This window comes from Aquarana catesbeiana, linkage group LG06 (genome assembly GCF_042186555.1).
Source record: "Aquarana catesbeiana isolate 2022-GZ linkage group LG06, ASM4218655v1, whole genome shotgun sequence".
In the NCBI taxonomy this organism is placed as follows: domain Eukaryota; kingdom Metazoa; phylum Chordata; class Amphibia; order Anura; family Ranidae; genus Aquarana; species Aquarana catesbeiana.
In genome coordinates, this window is record NC_133329.1 from 306,397,217 (window position 1) to 306,419,018 (window position 21,802).

The 21,802-nt window shown below is 39.1% G+C and overlaps 1 protein-coding gene across 2 annotated transcripts in view; it reads left to right on the plus strand.

Moving 5' to 3' along the window:
* Positions 1–21,802, plus strand: part of MREG (melanoregulin) — a 152,710-nt gene that overhangs the window by 36,473 nt on the left and 94,435 nt on the right. The window contains exon 2 of one of the 2 annotated variants that reach the window (XM_073633580.1): positions 15,675–15,749. The exons of the other annotated variant lie outside the window; for it this stretch is intronic. Coding sequence (XP_073489681.1) covers positions 15,675–15,749 — 75 coding nt within the window. The remainder of the gene's footprint in view (positions 1–15,674; positions 15,750–21,802) is intronic. 2 annotated transcript variants of the gene reach the window in all.

Below are 21,802 nucleotides of genomic sequence, written 5' to 3' on the forward strand. Positions count from 1 at the left end.
TTTTCCTTCCACCCTCCCTGTTCCCGTTCTCTTTCCTTCTTCCCTTGGTTTACTGTTCACACATCACAATTCTCTTTTTTTAGTTTGTCCTCGATTGCTGTGGCCGCCCCTTGTACCGCCCCCCCCCCCAGTCCTCGGGACCTTCCACCTCAGCTCCCGGTTGGAGTTGTTTGTCCGGATTTCTCGTGCGGCCCTACCACCATATAGACACTACATCAAACTTCAGTAAGTAAGCCTCGGTTGGAGGGGGTGATACCCCACCCCTAAACTTGTCCTTCTCCCTAACGTCATCATTTTTTCTTACATCTACATTATCCCTACAGATGCCACACGCGCTTGCTCCTGACGAGTGGCATAAGCCACGAAGCGCGTGGAGCTATCATTTGCCGTGTTCTTACCAATTTTATTGAGATTCTTCAAGCTATTATGTATTTATCTTCTCAGGTCTAGTGAGACCATAGGTCCCACGAGTAATACCAAATGAATTATTGCCTATAGCCATCTGTCTTGTGATGAACTAAGGAATTTCATTGTCTACCTGCTGTCCAGTATATATTGCGGTTACCTTAATATACTTCTACATGAGATCTTCAATGGCTCAACCAGTGTGTGTATATATATATGTGTTACTTTGTATTATTGTTATCAGAACTATTTATATATGCAATTCCTATCCAGCTCTTCAATAAAATTCCCCTTTTTTCATCCATCTATTTATTTGCTGTCCGGTGCTTCATTCAAAGTCCCACCCTCCGTGTTTGTACACATTCCTTTCCAAATGTATATGGGATGGATATGCATGACCTTACCAGATCATGATATCAATTAAAGTCCCTAGGGATGGAAACACATGACCCTACCATGTCATGTATTCCTGAAAGTCCCTACTTCCCCAAAACTTTTTTGAGTAAAGGGTGCTGAATACAAATGCACGCCACACTTTTCAGATATTTATTTGTAAAATATTTTAAAAACCATTTATCATTTTCCTTCGACTTCACAATTATTTGCCACTTTGTGTTGGTCTATCACATAAAATCCCAATAAAATACATTTACGTTTTTGGTTGTAACATGACAAAATGTGGAAAATTTCAAGGGGTATGAATACTTTTTCAAGGCACTGTATGTTCAGTACTAGAGTCCATTTTAATTTTTCAACAGTAGCTCAGAAGGCATTTGGGAACTTAACCTTACCACCACCACCACCAGCCTTTGCCAGATCATAGAATTAATTACAGCCAGCATAATGACTTGGGAAGGGTCAATGAAAGTCATGTTTATTAGATGTGGAAGTCATTATAAGATCATCTGTCATAAGAAATGGCTATTAGTGAAAGATTCACAATAGACTATAAATAACTGTCTTACTCGCTAGTGGCAGTTGCACAGCCTTATACATCTTTGCCTCTAGAATCTATATCTAGTAAAGGGTAAAGAAAGTCACTCACAATAAGCAAAAGCATAAAGATATAAATAAAAAAAAAAAATATTTGAGAGGTTACGGTTGCAGATGCAGCAGGCGTTGTTGAATATAATGATTTTCCTTTACTTCCAGCCGACTCTGCAGTATAGCTTTGCCAAGAGTCCTGCTCGCTAATTAGGATGAAACTGCTGAGGCTCCATGATGCTGCAGTGATGGAACACCCAGTATGTAACATCCTGGGTCTGTGCTGTCCCCATGGTAACAGTTTTCATCCCATATGATATATTTAGAAAAGGGTCAATCCAATACATATATAAACGGTGCATTCAGAAGAAATTCTGCTTAGGGATGAGCTAACCTAACCAATCCTATTAACTAGCTTCTGGAGCTCTGCAAAATAGCAAAGTCTGGATGATTCACTGCTGAACCAGCAACGGAGGGGTTACATTTTGCATTCAAACAAGTGTAGCAAAGTCCCGGGCCCCTTTAGGCCTAATGGTGACCTCCAGAGTCAGGGACAGCTGACATCCTTCTGTGTAGAGTGGGTTACAAGGCATGGTGGGTGTAATACAAGATGGAAAGGGTGGGCGCCAGACACTTTTTAAATGCAAAGAGATTTATTGTCTCTTAAACAGAACTGTGGGAGAGAGGATTTACCATCACCCTTAGGTAGATGCAATGTTAATTGGCAGACTCCGAGACTTCTATAGGCAGACAGCCATACAGGTGCAGGCCTCCAGCAGGACACCACTTCTGTATAGGTAGGATACTGTCTCCTATGGCAACAATCTTGTAAAAGTTACTAACTGTAATTGTATCCAACTATTTGCAACACGAACAGTTCTCAGCTTACCCCACACTCACTCACTGTGGGTCTTCACTCAGTGAGCTCCCAGTCTCTCTCACTAGACTTTAGATCCAATAGCCACTGGATCCCCTGAGCTCCTCCACTGTTAGCACTCAGTATCTTCCTCAAGCGTCACCCCCGCTTCCTTGCTGGGTCCCTGGCTTGGCACTCACAGATACTCTTCAAGCGTCACCCCTGCTGACACGCTAGGTCCCTGGCTTGGCACTCGCTGATGCCCACAAGCGTCACCTCTGCTGTCCCACTGGGTCCCTGACTTAGCACTTGCTGACCTTTTCCCACTTGTTCACCGTCCCTTGTTGGTGAGAAGTCTGCACTGGTACTGGCCTCAGCTCACTCACAGTGGTCTCCGGTAACAAGGTGGATGGTCCCTTAGTGGCGACAGCTTCCCCTCTACCTCTGACCACAACTGGTTCCCCAGCTGGCGGAACCGTTACTTCTGGTTGGACTACAAGCCAGCAGTCCTAACCCTACGCTGCTCCCCTGCTTCTGGATAGGCCCTCAGACAGCCTAGCAGCCAGATGTCCCCGGGCTAGGCCTCAGGTTTACAGCCTAGCAGCTCGGAGCAACATGACACACGTCCACCCAGACAGCCATCCACATGGCACTGAACCCTGATCACCTGACTCCACCCAAATAAATAGGCTCTCCCAGCAGGCCAAGGGACCCAAGAAAATCCCTGCCCATTGGCTGAGACACCACATTCCTAATATGCCCTTGCTATGCCCTTGTCTTATCCAATGTCACCAGTTACAGTGCCACCTAGTGACTGAAGAGAAAAGTGCAGCAAGTCCAGAATTGGGGAGAAATCAATTGATCTCCTAACAATTGGCCAACTATCGCCAGACAACTAAATTTAAAAGCAGCCCTGCCTAAACATCAGGGTGCTACACAAGGTTAAATAATTTAGGGCTTTAACAACCATTATATGAATTACTTAAAGGCATTCTATGGACACAGCATACACTTTAATTTCATTGCATCTGCATTGTAATAGCAATACAAACATTAGTTCATTTTTACCATTCGTTATAAGCTTACTTGAGAAATTTTATGTGTGAATTCTGCTGATCTCTTTCTACAACTTCCTGGATTTCCTGTATGCTTTGCAGCTTCTCCTCTACTGTTTAATTTTGGTTTTAAGAACGACATATCCCATGGTGTCTTTCTGCGTGCAAGGAGATTCTTGTACTGACTCCGCCTCCTGAAACTCCTCCTCTCAGCACCACTTCAGTTCAGGAGGCAGGCTCTGTGAAATATGTGACACAGCAGTGACTACCCACAGTGCATAGCGACTATGAGTCACAGAATTCAAGGAAGTAAATATGTAGAATTGCCACAAAGTAAGTTTACAAACTTCAAAATTGTTCTGATTAATAGGAGTAGGCTAGAAATAATTGAAATACAATGTAGAAATTAATATATGGTTTTACGTTTTGATAATTAAGCTTTTATTTAATGCCTTCTAAAGAATGGATGGGAGGCGGGGGGCTTGATCCCATTAAATGAAACCTGCACTGACAAATTTTGTAGGTTAAAGTGTTACTAAACCCACAATGGTAAAATCAGTCTGTATATGCAGTAAAGCATGCCTGTTATACTCACCGTGGAACCTAGGGGGTAATCCTGCGCTTTGTGTAAGAAGGCTTTTTGATGCTGTCTTCTCTAAACCCATCTCTTGCTATCAAAGTCTTGGTGACACTCTGCACATGCTCAGTTAATTGTGTATTGCGAGAGAGTTTTTTTTTTCCTTGGGAGGGTGCATGTGATCAGCACAGGGCCAATCAGCACTATCCAGACTGAGGGTCAGGGGTCATGCAGCCTCATAGGACAGTCAGAGCAGAATGAGGACTCCTCCTACAAGCTTTCCCCAGACACTCATAGAAGTCATAAGACTGCTATATACTGTAGATGGGAAAAGGTATTTAGCAGTTCATATTTACTAAAATGATTGCATTGCCATGTTCTGTGTACTGCGGGAGACCAGATATAGTGAATGCAGGCCCCTAGGTTTAGTAACACTTTAACATTGTAGACCTCTCCTTTTGTAAATGCAAGTTGTCTGGTTTGTTGTTGCGATCCAAAGACTTTAATACTTTCTGGGTAACTGACACAGAAGTATTTAGATAAGGAGTTCAGCCAAATAACTAGAATTTTCAGAAGGTGGTCAGTAATGGCAGCCCCCATTTGTTCCATTACCAGTTTCCTCTAATCAGTGGCTCTAACCCCCTTAGAAAGGAAAAAACTCTAATAAGTGGTGATTGCTTCCCTTGCTGTTTGGCTAATTGTTCCCTTCCCATATCAATTTAATCAAACTTTTTATATCACTTTTCTGCATGCTTTTATATACAGTACATAGCAGGGGCTAATCATAGATGAAAAGACAGAATGGCTTACAGTTTATATATAAGCAGCAGAGGAATGCTAACATCTATGAGCAGAGCTGAATAACGGTATCTTTTAGAAAATGTAGTCATCCCAATCTAATAACATCCACTTGATGATACTATATCTATAGCTTTTCAGATGGTAATATTTATTTTTCCACATCAGATGATAATTCTGAGAGAAAGTGTACTCTACATTCTGTAATGTAACATGTGATAACGTATGGAGTATTTGTTAGGCTGCAGGAAAGCAATAAGTGCCTGTGTTTTTTAACCTCCATCTCTCTCTGTTTCATTCATGGAAGGAGGGGTTCACATGAATGTCTTAGCAAGATAAGCAATGTTCAGGTTGGTGCAATGCAGTGCTTTATCCATGGAATAAGCATGGAATGTGTAGGTGTGTACTGGAATATTTTGCTCAGTATACTCATTCATATCTAATGGCTGACAGGCATGGTAAGGTCCATATTTCAGCTTGTCTTCCCAGTGGAAGTTTTGGCTGGAGTTACATGTTAAGTCTAAGTTCACATGAATGTTAAAATGACGTGCTTCCTAACTCTTCGGTATCATCTGAATTAGTGGAATACAAGCAGCTGCTGTGTTAGAATTTTCTTTTTAAAAAGTAAAAAGATTAGTAAACACAGGGCTTTTTTCAAAGTCCAGGAGCAAAGGGAAGAGAGATGCCGCTCTAGGAAGGGTGTCTGGAAATGTAGCTCTCCTCAGGATAGGAACAGCAGGTGCAGGCTAAGCATAGGCAATATGAATAATCACTTTTGAAAGTGTGAAACCCGTCAGCTCCTGTGATCCGTTGTTTGCTGTGGCTTGTACTTTTTGGATTATTACCTTTTTCTTTTTTTAATAAAGGCATTTGATTTTGAGTGCGGCTGTCCAGAATCTTCCCTTCATCCAATTCCCACAGGGCTTTTTTCAGCAAGAAAGCAGAGGTTCACAGTTCTGGCCCTCCAACACTGAATGTATATACTGGCAAGGGGTGCTTGGGGATGCCGGGGGATCTATTGTTGCTGGGGCTGCTCGAATGTTATCGTTGATGTTCTCATAGACCCCAGCACTATGGTCATGTCTCTGCCTCTCTCTCAAATATACTGTGCACTGCAAGTGCATCTGCAAGTGTAGTTGCGCTAGATCTGAAGGGAAGCTCTGAAATGAGGGAAAGATCTGCTGATTTATATCATCCAATTGTGTGCAAACAAAAATGCTGTTATTTATTTTCCTTGCATGTTCCCTCGGATCTAGAGCAACTGTACTGCACAGACTGTTTGCCTTTAGTAAATCAATCCCATAGAGCCCCAGGCTTCATTTTGTGAATGGCCTTCAGGAGTGGGAAGTTGAAACACAGCCATAGCACTGTGGTCTACAAGACCTGTAGTACTTACATTCAAGCGGATCGAAAGTACAAGGGGAGTTGTGATTCTTGAAAGCTTACTAAAGCCATTTTATAAAGTGACTTTTATAAATGTTTTAGATTTTATACAAGCTGAAGTCCATGCGTACAAGGCTTTATACTAACCATATACAGCATGCAGGCCCGCCATCAGGGGGGTACAGCCGATACAACTATAAGGGACCCCAGGCCCGTGGGGCCCGCCGGGCCAGAAGAAGACAGGATGGGTAAAAGGAAGACGTGTTGTGCATGATAGAAATGATCTTGCAGGTTCTGCTGCTCTCTGTGTCATTGAGCTCAGACATCGAGCTCTTTACTGCCGCCTCTGGCTACTATGTGCACGTGCACCACTCATATGAGTTGCCTGTACTGTGCTTCTCTGTGTCAGCAACAAGCTGGGACTACGTAGGAATATTTCTTTTACAAGTAGGGGCTGTGAAAGAAAGGGAGGGGGCTGTTTGTGTACAGGGAGGGACCATAGGCTTGAGTGTTTACAGATTTGTGTATGTGTGGGGCTGACACATATATATATATACATACATACATATATACACACACACACACACACAGAGGTGTGGGGGGGCTGACATATATACAGATGTGGGGGGCTGGCATATATATAGCTGTGGGGGGGGCTGGCATATATACAGGACTGAGGGGGGCTGACATATACAGGATTGAGGTGGGAGGGCTGAGTGCCTGCGGGTGAGGTGTCCAGTGTGTGGATTTGGTGGGATAGCCCGTGGGCAAGCCTTGAAAATGTTGGTGGTCAAGCTCGGGGCGGGGGGGGGGCAGGCCTAAAGCTGTGTAAGGGGCCCAAAAATTTCTGATGGCTGCCCTGACAGTATTTTGCAATACATGATTGGCTGGTCATAGAATCAATTTTTTTAACTATCCTTCTTTCCTTGTCAAAAGAAGTTTATTGAGTATACAATGTTATAAAGATACATAAAGTAAGTTTACAAGGATCTATAAAGTAAGCTCATTGTTTTACAGTAGGGTTTATATAGGTAAATATCATGAAATTTCAAATATTAAACATTGGGTTCACGTAAACCTAAATTAAAGATATATATCATTTCCTTAGTTACTTTTGTAGGTATTTAAATGATTTATACCTACTATACATATTGTTTACAAGTAGAGTGTATATAGGTCAAATAAATTCTGATAATGAGCTTTAATTGTAAGGTGGAGAAAAGGAAAGAGAAAGAAGAAAAAGGGTTGAAAGGTAGAGGTATGGTCCACAAGGTTGTCCCGCTCGTCAGTTTATTATTCTTTTTAGTTCTCTTTGAAGCCTTAGAATGGGTGTCTCTGTAAGTCATTTAATCTGTTACCATGGCAACAGGACAGAGTCATTGAAGTTTGACAGGAACTGTTGTTTTATCCAAGGATGCCAAAGTTTTTCAAATTTTGGAATTTGATTTTGATCGATGGCTACCATCTTAGCATGGGACATTGTATTATTCATTCTGTGAATTGTTTCTGCTAGTACCAATGTAGGAGATTTCCATGCCTTGGCCACTGTTTGTTTTGCAGCCGTTATTAGTTGGATCATAAGTTTGAATTGAGAGAGTGTTAACCATTCCGGTTTTAGATTAAGTAAAGTTAAATATGGATCTGGTTGTATTATTTTTTTAAATATTTTAGATGCAATCACGAAGACTTCCTTCCAGAAGGTTTGGATTACTGGGCACGTCCACCATATATGTAAATATGTGCCTATTTCTGGGCATCCTCGAAAACAAAGAGCTGAGGTATTAGGTGAATATTTTGCCACTCTAGCGGGTACAAGGTACCAGCGAGTTAGGACTTTATAATTTGTCTCCAGTGCTAAGATGTTGGGTGAAGATGACTTAGATGTGAGCCATATGTTAGACAAGTCCGTGTCTTCTAAAGTTCGTCCCAGGTCCTCCTCCCACCTCTGAACGTAAGAGGGTCTATTAAGATTCGGTACTCCATATAATTGATTATAAAGTGATGAAATTGTACCTTTAGCAAATGGATCTTTTGTACAGATTGATTCAAAAATGGATAATTGGGATAATGGTGTATCCCCCTTTAGGAATGGTGTATAGAAATTTTTGATTTGGAGATATCTAAATATCTCAGAGTTTGGTAGATCATATTTTTCTCTAAGCGATGGGAATGAAAGGAATGATTTAGATGCTATGAAGTCATTTAGTGTCTGAATGCCTGATGTTGTCCAAGCTTTAAAAGAATTTGGGTAGATCCATGCCGGATAAAAGGCCGGATTTCTGATAAAAGAAAGGAGAGGATTGTGTGGAGATTGTAACTGATATTTGGTTTTTAGTTTATCCCAGAGAGATAAGAAGTGTTTAGTTATGGGATTATGAATTTTAAAGCGGTCTTTAGGATCAAGCCATAATAAATTTGATATTAATAGAGGGTCATTTTCTGAAGCCTCTATAAATACCCATAATGGGATTTCCTGTTTTGCATGGTATTTGGACAGACTGGCCAAATGTGCCGCTCTGTAGTAGTTAGTAAAATTAGGGTATCCCAGGCCTCCTTTATTTTTGGGAAGATGTAGTGTGTGTATATAGGTATACGTGGTTTAGAAGAGCCCCATATAAACGAAGTTGCTCTTTTTTGTACTATTCTCAAAAAATAGGAAGGAATTGGAATAGGGAGGACTCTGAATAGATAAAGCAATTTGGGTAGAATAGTCATTTTGATTGCATTAATCTTCCCCATCCAGGATAAAGGAAGTTGCGACCATTGTTTTATTAGATTTGTGATCTGTCTTAATACAGGAGGATAATTGGTTGAGAATAAGTCAGAATGAGAGACTGTTAAATTAATTCCAAGATATGGGATTGATTTTTCTGCCCATGTGAATGGGAGTGCAGCCCTAGCCAGGATCAATTCCATGTTTGTGAGTGAAATATTAAGCACTAGGCATTTCTTAGGATTAATCATAAGGCCGGATAGGGCTGCAAATCCATCAAGAGCTGGTATTAAGTTAGGACCAGAGACCTGTGGTGATGATAGAAAAAGTAATATATCGTCTGCAAATATACATAATTTGTGTGTAATACCTCCTACTTCAATGCCAGTTATAGTTTGGTTTGTTCTGATATATTGGGCCATGGGTTCGAGTATAAGGGCAAATAATAAGGGAGATAATGGGCAACCCTGTCGGGTACCTCTTTCGATATTAAAGGCTTCAGATTTGTATCCAGCATATTTTATATAGGCTTTGGGTTTATTATATAATGCTTTGATCCATGTTAAAAAGTGGGGTCCAGAACCCCATTTTTGTAATGAATATTGCATATATTGCCAGGATACTGTGTCAAATGCCCTCTTAATATCGAGAGATAGAAAACATAAAGGGATTTTCCGTTTTTTAGCAATATGTGCCAATAACACTGCCCTGCGTATATTATCGCCTGCCTGTCTATTTGGCATGAAGCCTACTTGATCTCTATGTATTAATTTTCCTATAATGCTATTGAGGCGTTTTGCTATTATTTTTGCTAATAATTTAATATTGAGGTTTAACAGAGAGATAGGCCGATAATTCACACAGGAAGTATCATCAGAAAGGGGTTTTGGGATCATACAAACAATTGCCATTAGTGTTTCTTGCCGAAAAGAATGTCCATCTAGAAGTTTGTTAAAAGTTTCAGTGAGAATGGGAGAGAGTATTTCTGAGAATGTTTTATAGTATAAAGCTGAGTAGCCGTCTGGGCCTGGTCTTTTGTTAAGTTTTAGGTCTTTTATGGCGTTAGCAACTTCATCTATAGTTATAGGCTCATCCAAACTGCTTTTTTGATTCTGAGATAACTCAGGTAAGGTTATTTTTGAGAAGGATTCAGCCTCTGTAGGATTAAATTCATTGTTTGTCTTGTATAAAGTTGCGAGATGTGAGTGAAATTTATGGACTATTTTAACTGGATTACAAGTGTAAACATTTTTTGATAATTTCAAACGTATTGGTTTGAAAGATTTGTTAGTTGAATTTAATGCCCGAGCCAAATATGTACCTGGTTTGTTTGTATTCATGTAGAAATTGTGTTTGGAGCGTTTGAGGGATTTATCAACTGACTCAGTGAGAAATAGATCGTATTCCAATCTAGATTTTTCCAGATGAGATTTTGTACTCTGAGATGGATTATCTTGAAATGATATGTAGGCTGCATTAAAATTGAGTTCTAGTTTTTTGCTAGATTTTTGCGTTCCCGTTTAAATAGTGCCATTTGTCTTTGTATTGTACCACGCAAGACAGGCTTATGAGCTTCCCACAGTGTTATTGGGGAGATGTCTGTTGTATTATTAATTGATATGTATTCCTTTAAAGCTTGTTCAATGGCCATCTGATGTAGTGGGTGTTTGAGCATTATGTCCGGTAAGTACCACGTTGGGTCATGCGCTTTTGGTATGGCTGAGGCTATAGTAGTGTATACTGCATTATGGTCAGACCACGGAATCGGAACTATATCTGATGCAATAATTTCTGGTATCATTCCTATTGTTAGAAAAATATGATCTATTCTGGTGAAGGTTTGATGAGGGTGCGAGAAATAAGTGAATTTCTTTTTCATTGGGTTACTTTCTCTCCATGAATCTACCAGATTGTATTTGGAAAGAAGTTGAGAAAAAGGTAATCTAGAGGTTATTTTGGATGGTGTAAAAGGTGATTTATCTAGAAATGGGAGGAGGACCTGGTTCGAATCCCCACACATTATCACTGTTCCTATTTTGTGTGTATTAATCACTTGTAATATATGTGAGAGGAATGGTGTAGGTTGTTTGTTAGGAGCGTAGTAGGAAATCACCGTGATTGCTGTATCCATTATATGACCCATGAGTATCAGGTATCTACCTTCTGGGTCTTTAATTTCTGATGATAAGGTGAATGGTGTGGATCGGTGAAATGCAATTAGAGTTCCCCTTTGCTTGGTACAGGCAGAAGCCGTGTAAATTTGTTGATAAAAAGGAGAAATATATTTTGGAGTAGAATCTTTGGTGAAGTGTGTTTCTTGGAGGCATACTATGTGAGCCTTCTTGTTATGGAAAGTACGGAAGGCTTTGGTCCTTTTTTGAGGGACATTTATTCCCTGAACATTCAGGGAAAGTATATTCAGTGGTGCCATGGCAATAGATCAAATAGTTTTGACTTACTTTTTGTTATGCAGAGCTGACTGCGCAGATCAACCTGTGTGGACTGAAGAGATGAATAGATAGAAAAGAAACCAGTGAATTCTGGAGTAAAGAGTAAACAAAAAACATATGAGATTAGATGATACATTGTATAAATTATTTTTTGCAAGTAATCACAATTTACCCGTGAAAGAGAATAAATATCTCTCTCAGGGGAATAAATGCCTTCGTCACACTCCCACATAATATGGTTGGGAGAATGAGGAGGGCTAATGGGGGTACACGGATCTTCCGCTTAGAGGAGAGAAGTGCTATGTCAAAAGACATCAAAATGATGTTTCATTAGTTGGAGTGCAGAATATAGTTTTTGTTGAAATTATTTATTCCAGGGTGGTTGTATATGGTTAGTCTTGCCCTAGGCTTAATAATTCAGTTAGAAAGGTACTGTTAATAACTTTGGTATTGATGAAGATAGTTTGAATTATTTTGGGATTTTAACCCTTTTAGAGTAAACAATTACATATTTTATTCATATGTAACTGTTTAGATATGTTAACTCATAAAATTGAGGTTGTATTGCTTCAGATTAGAATAAACAAAAACATAAATTCTAGGAACTAGTTAGGTAATAATATATTTGTTTTAAGAAAAGAAAGAAAAAAAAAAAAAAAAAAAAAAAGCTTTCATTACTTCAGGATTATTGAACATATTTGTCCTAAAAAGTAATAAATCTATTGTTATTACCTGATAATATATAACTGAACAAGAATTTCCTTATTTCACTTATATATTCTAAGGCTATATGAATCAGAAGTAATAAGAAATATAACTGGAATGTAACATGATCCCACACAGTGTGTGACTATCAGAATGCAGTTACATTCAGTTATAAATATAGGTTTTTTATAGAGAACCATCTCTTAGTATAATAAATGAAGAGATATCAGGAATTAGGATGTCAGTCCATTGAATCTTCTTGGTCCATGGATGATGTGGCATAACGGCCTCTTTTGTGAGAATGATGATTCCCATTTTGTTCTGGAATTTTCTGGGTGCTGCCTGAAGGTGAAGATGATGCCATTCTTCTGCGTGTGGGAGTGTTGCTGCTTGTGGGTTCTGTCAGATTTAATTTTAAAAGAGTTTGTTGTAGTTCATCTGCTGATCTGCTTCTGTAAATTGTACCTTGGTAGTTAAATCTGACTGAAAAGGGGAAGCCCCATTGATACATAATGTTGTGGCGTTGCAGTTCCATTAGTTGGGGTTTCATGGATCGTCTTTTAGTAATAGTAAGTTGGGATAGGTCAGCAAAAATTTGATAATTGTGTCCTTGAAAATTAAGTTCCTTTTTTTCTCTTGCAGCAATTAGTATTTGTTCTTTCGTTCTGTAATAATGAAATTTTGTGATTATATCACGTGGGGGTCCATCTTTCTTTTTGGCTGTGAGGGCTCTGTGTACTCTGTCCAGTTCTAAACGTTCAATAGGGATATCTGGCTTTAGTTCTTGTAATAGAGCAGTAATAGTAGATTGCAGGTCTGTCACAGTTTCAGGTATTCCCCTTATGCGCAAGTTTGAACGTCTGGCTCTATTTTCGTAATCTTCAAGCTTAGTTTGAAGTATTAAATTCTCTTTTTTTAATTGTTCCAATTCTGTTATAGTTTCTTGGGTTGTAATTTCAATTTCATCCATTTTTATTTCTAAGGCTGCGGTGCGGTTTCCCAGCTCTCTTATTTCTTTGGTTAGGCTTTTTGTTATTTGGTCTGAGGTTTGTTTTAAAGCCTTATGAAGCATCTTTTCAAATTGTAATAATATTACTGGGGATACTGAGGAGGCTTGTGGAGAAGTTTGTGAGAGGATTTGTTCTGTATCTGACTCAAATGGAGAGTCTTGCTGTGACATTTTCTGTCTGTGAGAGCGCCCTGATGCTGTATCTTGTGAGGTGACTGGAGCTGCTTCAGCTGCAGTGAGTGCCTGTGAGCTCTTTGTGAGGTGATTTTTATTTCTGCCACGGTTTCCTCCCAGTACCATATTTCCTGCCCAAACTTTCACAGTTTGTTCCCTGGGGCAAAAAGGTTCAAATGGATACCTTTTGAGCCTGCAGGCTCCGCTTTGTCCTTCTCTTCTCTCCTCAGCGGTGTGGAGCTCTAACAATGCATGTCTGCTCCGCTAGGCTCCGCCTCCTGCCCCCCAACTATCCTTCTTTCAATCAAAACCCTTTAACACAGCAAAGGAAAATGTATTGATTGAACCACCTTTTTTATGTAAATTTGTTTCTGAAAGTTATGATTCTAAACAGCCATTTTACTGAATAAGATTTCTGGTATGTGTATGGCCATCACTAGGCTAGCGCTACAGCTTTCTTTGGTTGTCCTTACAAACCCATTCTGAAGCAAGATACAACATCCATTGAAAATAAGTGTATTTGCTCTAAAATAGCACATTGATAAGGAGTTCTAAGTATAATGATTTTAGTGGTCAGCTTTCACTCTTCACTCTTTAGTGATCAGTTTTCACTCTTCACACTTCCTTAAACAGATAATATTTTCTATTCTTGCCTCACAATATTGATGCTGACAAAATGGTCAGCTAGGGTTAAAAGCAGAATGATGTAAGCCTGATTGTGTGGTTATTCAGTACCATTGCTGCATAGTGCTTAGAGATGTAACATGCAGTGTATACAAAAGTATTATGCTTAAAATAAAATTACAGCTTATTCTGTAAATAAACTAAACTTGCTTATTAAAAAATGAATTTTTATTACAAATAGAATAACAAGGCCTGTATATGTTAAGAACATTTCAACTACACACGAGAACAGGTAACCCTTTCCCTCATAATAATATAAAAACTTCCTGCCAATATGCATGTTCAGTTATTGACAATGCTGATCCAGACGCATATATTGCTCTATGAAGGGCTTGATGAATGTTCTCCTGATTTTTCAGGTGTAGTTTTCTCTATAAATTAAGGTATTGTGTAATTTTGTGAGGCACTAGTTTGTAAAAAGTCCTTACTTGAAGATGCTGCTGGTGAAGAAACACTTTGTGATTATCCAGAAGCAGCAGAAAGTTTCTGGAATGAGAACTCTGGAGAGAAAAGTTACTTGCACTTTAATTCTGGTCCTCATCATTTCATTCCATAATGTTTTTAAATGTCAATAGGGCACCTCTGGCATACCTTCATCCTTGTAGCATTTGGAAAATAATATTTCTTCTCACAATATTTGCTAATTGCAGCTTTGTTCTCAGCAAAAATTGCACTGTGCAAATGTTTCCAAATTCTAGATGTTGCTCTCACCATTTTACTGAAAGGAGGAAAGGAACAAACAATTTACTGAGCAAACTATAGGTAAACATAATGCTGTGATGGTGGAGCACTTTAATAGGAACCATTTAAAGGTTAAAAAGATAAAACTAATTTGTCAGACAAATTCACCCTCTTACCTGTCAAATAAAGCCTCAGAGAACAGAAACTATCACCTGGCATCCCAATAATCACCCAACTGTAGGAGATACAATATAAAGACCATAAACAAACTAAGGTGAAGCATTTCCTCTGTAGTGCCCCCTAGTGGCAGATATGTCTTGTTTGAAAACTGCATTGAGAAGTGCAGTGTTACTAGAATTGTATTTCAGGATTTGCTTGTCTTCATCTGAGAGACTTTTCGATAATTTAATGCTTTACATAAAGTCTCAGAAATCTTTCATTAAGGTCTTCTTGTTATATTATTGAATACCATGTCATAAAAGAACATATTCCACACTTCTTTCTTTTTTTCCCATTTTTTACAGAAAAAATAAATAAATAAAAAAACGGGGAAAATAACGTTTTTTTTTTCCAATTATTTTGGGTTTTTTTTACAGGCCTTCCTATCTCTAATCCTGATAAAGAAAATTATCCAAATAAAAAAGAAATGTTTGGGCTGAAGCTACGCTTTAAATTTATACAAAGTATTATCGATAGGAATGCAGACCAAAGTTACAGTATATTTAGCACACTGGGCATTACAAACTACATAAACAGTAGACTGTGCTTTGTTACATATGGTTTAGTATTTGCTATTACAGAATGACAAAGTACTGTTTAGGGACTATGCAGAGGGTCTTCTCATTTTCCGGATTATCTGGGATTTTTTTGGATTAAAGGTTAAATTACATTTTTGAAGAAGAAAGGTTGACTTTGGTTCATGTTTTTTTTTTGTATTGACCAACTTTCTTACAGTTCGGCCAGCATGTCCACATAACTAGTGTCTAATGTAGAATGTCTCAAGTGGTCATTATTGTACATGGATTAACACTTCAAAACAGCCAAAGAAGTTTTGCATTGGACACAATATTTACAAATATTGGTTACATATGGTTTGTTAACTTGTTTGACTACATTTCAAGATAATTCTGTTTCTATAAAAGGCCAAATATAGAACAGTGATTGTAATCTTACACAATTTTTTAATATATTTAATTTTAGGTTTTCACCTTCATGATGCACTTCAAGTTCCCAAACAACTCATCAGCAAAAGCTTATGCAGCAATGCTCCTTCCGGTAAGTTGTTGTTAGTGGATCTCAACTTACCTTATGTTATGGAATGGACTGTGTTAAATTAGATCAAGCCTCATAAATACAGTAAAATACACTGATCAAAATAATAAATGCAACACTTTTGTGTTTGACCCTATTTATCATGAGCTGAACTTAAAAGATCTACTTCTTTTTCTATGTACACAAAAGGTCCATTTCTCTCAAATATTGTTCATAAATCTGTCTAAATCTTTGTTAGTGAGCACTTTTCCTTTGCTGAGATAATCCATCCACCTCACAGGTGTGGCATATCAAGATGCTGATTAGACAGCATGATTACTGCACAGGTGTGCCTTAGGCTGGCCACAATAAAAGGCCACTGTAAAATGTGCAGTTTTATCACACAGCACAATGCCACAGATGTCGAAAGTTTTGAGGGAGTGTGCAGTTGGCATGCTGACTGCAGCCACCTCCAAAGGCATTTCTGAGAATTTGGCAGTACATCCAACCGGCCTCACAACTGCAGACCACGTGTAACCACACCAGCCCAGGACCTCCACATCCAGCATCTTCACCTCCAAGATCGTCTGAAACCAGCCACCTGGACAGCTGCTGCAACAATTGGTTTGCATAACCAAAGAATTTCTGCACAAACTGTCAGAAACCGTCTCAGGGAAGCTCATCTGCATGCTCGTCGTCCTCATCGTGGTCTCGACCTGACTGCAGATCATCCTCATAACCCACTTGAGTGGGCAAATGCTCACATTCAATGGCGTCTGGCACTTTGGAGAGGGATTCTATTCACGGATGAATACTGGTTTTCACTGTACAGGGAAGATGGCAGACAGCATCTATGGCTTCATGTGGGTGAGCGGTTTGCTGATGTCAACGTTGTGGATGGATTGGCCCATGGTAGCGACGGAGTTATGGTATGGGCAGGTGTATGCTATTGACAATGAACACAGGTGCATTTTATTGATGGCATTTAACAATGCACAGAGATACCGTGACGAGATCCTGAAACCCATTGTTGTGCCATTCATCCACGACCATCACCTAATGTTGCAGCATGATAATGGACGGCCCCATGTTGCAAGGATCTGTACACAATTCCTGGAAGCTAAAAATATCCCAGTTCTTGCATGGCCCGTATACTCACCGGACATGTCACCCATTGAGCATGTTTGGGGTGCTCTGGATCAGCGTATACGACAGTACGTTCTGGTTCCTGCCAATATCCAGCAACTTTGCACAGCCATTGAAGAGGAATGTACCAACGTTCCATAGGCCACAATCAACAACCTGAACAACTCTATGCGAAGGAGATGTGCTGCACTGCATGAGGCAAATGGTGGTCACACCAGATACTGACTGGTTTTCGGACCCCCCCAAACCCCCCAATACAGTAAAATTGCACATTTTAAGAGGGTCTTTTTGCTGCGGCCAGCCTAAAGCACACTTGTGCAATAATCATGCTGTCTAATCAGCTTCTTGATATGCCACACCTGTGAGGTGGATGGATTATCTCGGCAAAGGAGAAGTGCTCACTAACACAGATTTAGACAGATTTGTGAACAATATTTGAGAGAAATAGGCCTTCTGTGTACATAGAAAAAGTCGTAGATCTTTGAGTTCAGCTCATGATAAATAGGGGCAAACACAAAAGTGTTGCGTTTATAATTTTGCTCAGTGTAGTATTACATTCTTTAAAGGGTACAATTTTTACAGATTCCTTTTCATTGCCTGTTGGAGATTGTTCGTCATCTCTTTCATGTATTTACCTTCAGTTTGTATGTAGTCCTACAGGTGGCTGTCCCCTTTTAGGCCATCATGGAACCTACCAAAATATTTGTCATATTTTTGTGTACTTACATGTTGTGGGTAATGTCTGGCATATAGTAAATATATGAAAGTGTTAGCAAATTTTATACTTAAATAATATCCTTAGTGATTGTAGTGCGACTGGGTAGCCGGCCTTTCATATGAGAATTGGAAAGAGGTGATTGCAAGTACCACTACACCCACCTTGGTATGTCCATATTCACTTGGGATTAAATTACTTTTTGTGGATGCTGATTGCTGAAAGCTTTTTTGTTATTTTTGGATTTTGACACATATAAATTAATATTTTTTTGTAATATTTTGCAGGCATTAAAGTAGATATTGAAGTGTTTAATTGAATGCAGGTTCCTGTGATGGAATGGCAACAATGCTGCACTGCTCCTGAATTCAAAGCAGAGTTGCCACCCTTGTAAAGACTCTGCCTGCTTGCACTACTATATAGTGGGACAAAAAAAAACATGTTTCAGGGGGAAAGCAACCAGCATTGGTATTGCTGATTCACAGCCTGTAACTTGTAAGTTAGCACTTAGTCACACTTAGCACACAGCTTTCTGGATTGACAATGTTACATCTGTTGCTAAAACACTCTTATGGCCCATACACACGGTCGGATTTTGCGACGGAAAATGTTCGATGGGAGCTCTTTGTCGGAAATTCTGACCATTTGTAGGCTCCATCGGACATTTTCCGTCAGAATTTCCGACACACAAAATTTGAGACCTGGATCTCAAATTTTTCGACAAAAAAAATCCGTTGTCCTAAATCTCGATCGTGTGTACACAATTCCAGAGCAGAAAGGGGAGATCTGCCTGACAGTTAAGACAAGAAGGTCTGGGTTCTGCCATGTGACTTGAAGGATTTGAAAGAGGAGAGGATGCCAACAATGAGAACATAGACACAGTGGAAATCAACACACTTTACAGAATATACTGGTCTACTGTAAATCACTGAAAAGACAAGGTGAGGATTATTAGATGTTACCCAGCATCCTGCATGGGAGAGACATGGCTCTTTCCCTGTCTAAAAAATGCCCCAGTGTTGGTGGTCAGTAAAGAAAGACATTACCCAGTGTTAGTGACAAGTGAAAGGAAAAAAGGAAAAAAAAAAAGGAAAGGAAAGAAAAACACTCTAATGTCATTGGAAGAAAGAATGCTCTGGCAACTGGTGGTGGTGGTCAGTAGGAAGAAGAACATTCTTGTGTCAATGGTCAGTAGAAGAAAAAAAAATGACCAAAATGTTATGGCTTAGGGCTCTGCAGCAGGCTGGCAGCTCTTTGCGGGGCTTGGGGCACATGGGGGTTGTGTGCAGCAGATATTTCCATCCACCCCCCCCCCCCCCCACTTCATTTTCAGACCTGACATGTGAATAGGTGCCAACCCCCCCCCAAGAACTTCTTGGCAAGAAGTGTAACGTTTTCTTCTCCCAAAGCATATTACGAATTATATTATTATGAGTAGAAGGACATAGTTCTACCCCCTGTCAGGTTCCAGCCAGTATTAACTTTGTTGACTAAAATATTTTTGGCGACTAGATTAACACTATTTTAGCCTACTAAAATACGACTAAAAATTAAAACAATCCAGATGACTAAAATATGATTAAAACTAAAATGGCATTTTAGCCAAAAGACTATGAGGTTGATTTACTAAAGGCAAATATACAAGTGCACCTGGAAGTGCAGTTGCTCTAGATCTGAGGGGAAGCTCTGCTGATTTTTATCATCCAATCATGTGCAAGCAAAAATGCTGTATTTTCTTATTTTTTAAATATTTAATACTGGTAATATATTCAGGTAATATGTGTAATGACATTACAGTTGATGGTTTTTTTGTTTTTGTTTTTTTTTTATATTTTAAAGTTGCACTTCTGTTTGTCAAAAAGCAATATTTTTGTTTGTTTATGATCCTTGCTTTTATTTATAAAGACATTATATATGACAACGGCTAACTTTGTGTCTGTGGTGCATGTTCAAACCTTAATGCTATAAAAAATAAACATGTTATTTTATTTTTATTCCAGAATTATATAATGAGTATGACAATTCTAGAAAAAAGCTTAAATAATGCATTACAATTTAACCACTTTACCTCTGGAAGGTTTAGCCCACCCATCCACCCCCCCCCCCGCCCCCTTTCCTGACTAGGCCATTTTTTGCAATATTGAAAGAAACCAAAAGTAGATATGGCGCTGTTCTGTTAATATATATATATTCCTAATAGCAGGTGTTTTTGTTTGGAGGATTGATTTTAAAAGAGATGCTAATAAAACCACTGCCACTACCAATTATTGGGACAGGTCAGTGAGAGAAAAAAGGTAGAATACAAATGATGCTGCTGGTAAGTGCTGTTAGTTAAACCCCAATTATGGTTGAACAAAAATGCCTGCTTGAAAACAGCTTGATCTCCCAATTTTTCCTGTAAACGTGATTGTGAAAAATATATAAGCTATAAATAAATTAAACCGATATGATGATTCTGATGTGTTAAAAAAAAAATCTAAGTGTATATAATACAAATCCCTGAATTAAAAAAAGTGGTACTTAGGTATGTTTAAATACTTTACATACTGAGAACATAATTCACCTTTCTCTGTTTATCACCATAAAATACAGTCTAAAGCGAATAGTTATGTGAAAAAATTATGTAAAGCTGGATAGATCCCCCAGAATGTAAACTTCCAAATTACCAATAATGACTAAACTGTCACAATAGTGCAAAATTATATAAGATCAATAAAGTGCCAATTGTGCCAGTGAAAAACCAACTGTTATGCCGCGTACACACGGTCGGACTTTTCGTCTACAAAAGTCCAACGGACGCTGACGGACTAAAGCTGGCTGGTAATCCGATCGTGTGTGGGCTTCTCCGGACTTTCAACTGACTTTTTTAGCCTCAAATCCGACGGACTTTAGATTTGAAACATGCTTCAAATCTTTACGTCGTAAGTACGACGGACCCCGAAATCCGCTCGTCTGTGTGCTAGTCCGACGGACAAAAACCCACGCTAGGGCAGCTATTGGCTACTGGCTATGAACTTCCTTATTTTAGTCCGGTGTACGTCATCACGTACGAATCCGTCGGACTTTTGTGTGGTCGTGTGTAGGCAAGTCCGTTCGTAAGAAAGTCTGCCGCAAGTCCGCTGAAGGTACGTCGGAAGTCTGTCGGACAGGCTGTCGGACTTTTGTAGACGAAAAGTCCGACCGTGTGTACGCGGCATTAATCTTATACTACTATTAGTTAATAAAAACAATAGTCTAAAAACATTTGAAATCAATAAAGTGCTCTTGTGCCAGTGAAGAAATCCATTTTTTGATCTAATTAACTTCCCAATGGGTGATCACACAGTGCGTGCCTTATTCGTGCTCCTATTATGGCTGCACTCACCAGATACTTCTCCCCCTCCTGGGGCCTAAGGCATCCACAGTATATGCCACTGTGTAGCAATTTAGGGTTTATCTTGTCCTTGTTGGTTACGAGGAGATCCCATCTTTTTTTAAACATCATAAAAAAGAGAGAGGGAGCCCAATAGCGTAATACTGTAGCAACCTATTTATTGCACAAACACGTGGAAAGGTACTCACATTCAATTGGAATAATACAAGCATATGTTGCTGACACCAGCGCCTGTAGCCGGAAATGATGCAAGGACGTATGCTGACTCCGCCCTATGCGTTTCGTCACTCTGACATCATCTGGAGCGTGCATTAGTGCTTGCCTCAATCCCTATTTATAATGATCTGTGATTTGCATGTCTTTATGATAATTATGGCGGCCATTTTGGGAGAGACATTGCAGACCAAAGTTCGCGTTTACGGCGGTCATTTTGGGTATGATTTTGAAGACCGAAGACTGCTGAGGCTATGTTTATGTGTATATATCGCGGCCATTTTTGATGTGATTTACCAGACCGGAGTCCGCAACCTTAATGGAATAGGTTTATATCATTGTAATGACCGTTTTGACTAAGGTTACTAAATTTACATTGCTATTCCCATAATATGCATACTGATAAGCTATATATCCAATTCGCTATAATAAAGCCTCATGCAATATCACCCTGCATTACAAATACTGTCATTACTAAATTATATCAATTTTACTAGTTAAAATTACATATAAGATGCATATAAAATAAAATACCATGTTTTATTGCTAAATATTTAATAGTTTAAACATTAAATAATTTAAATAATTTAAATAATTTATTATAGTCCAAGTGCCCAGACTCCGAACCAA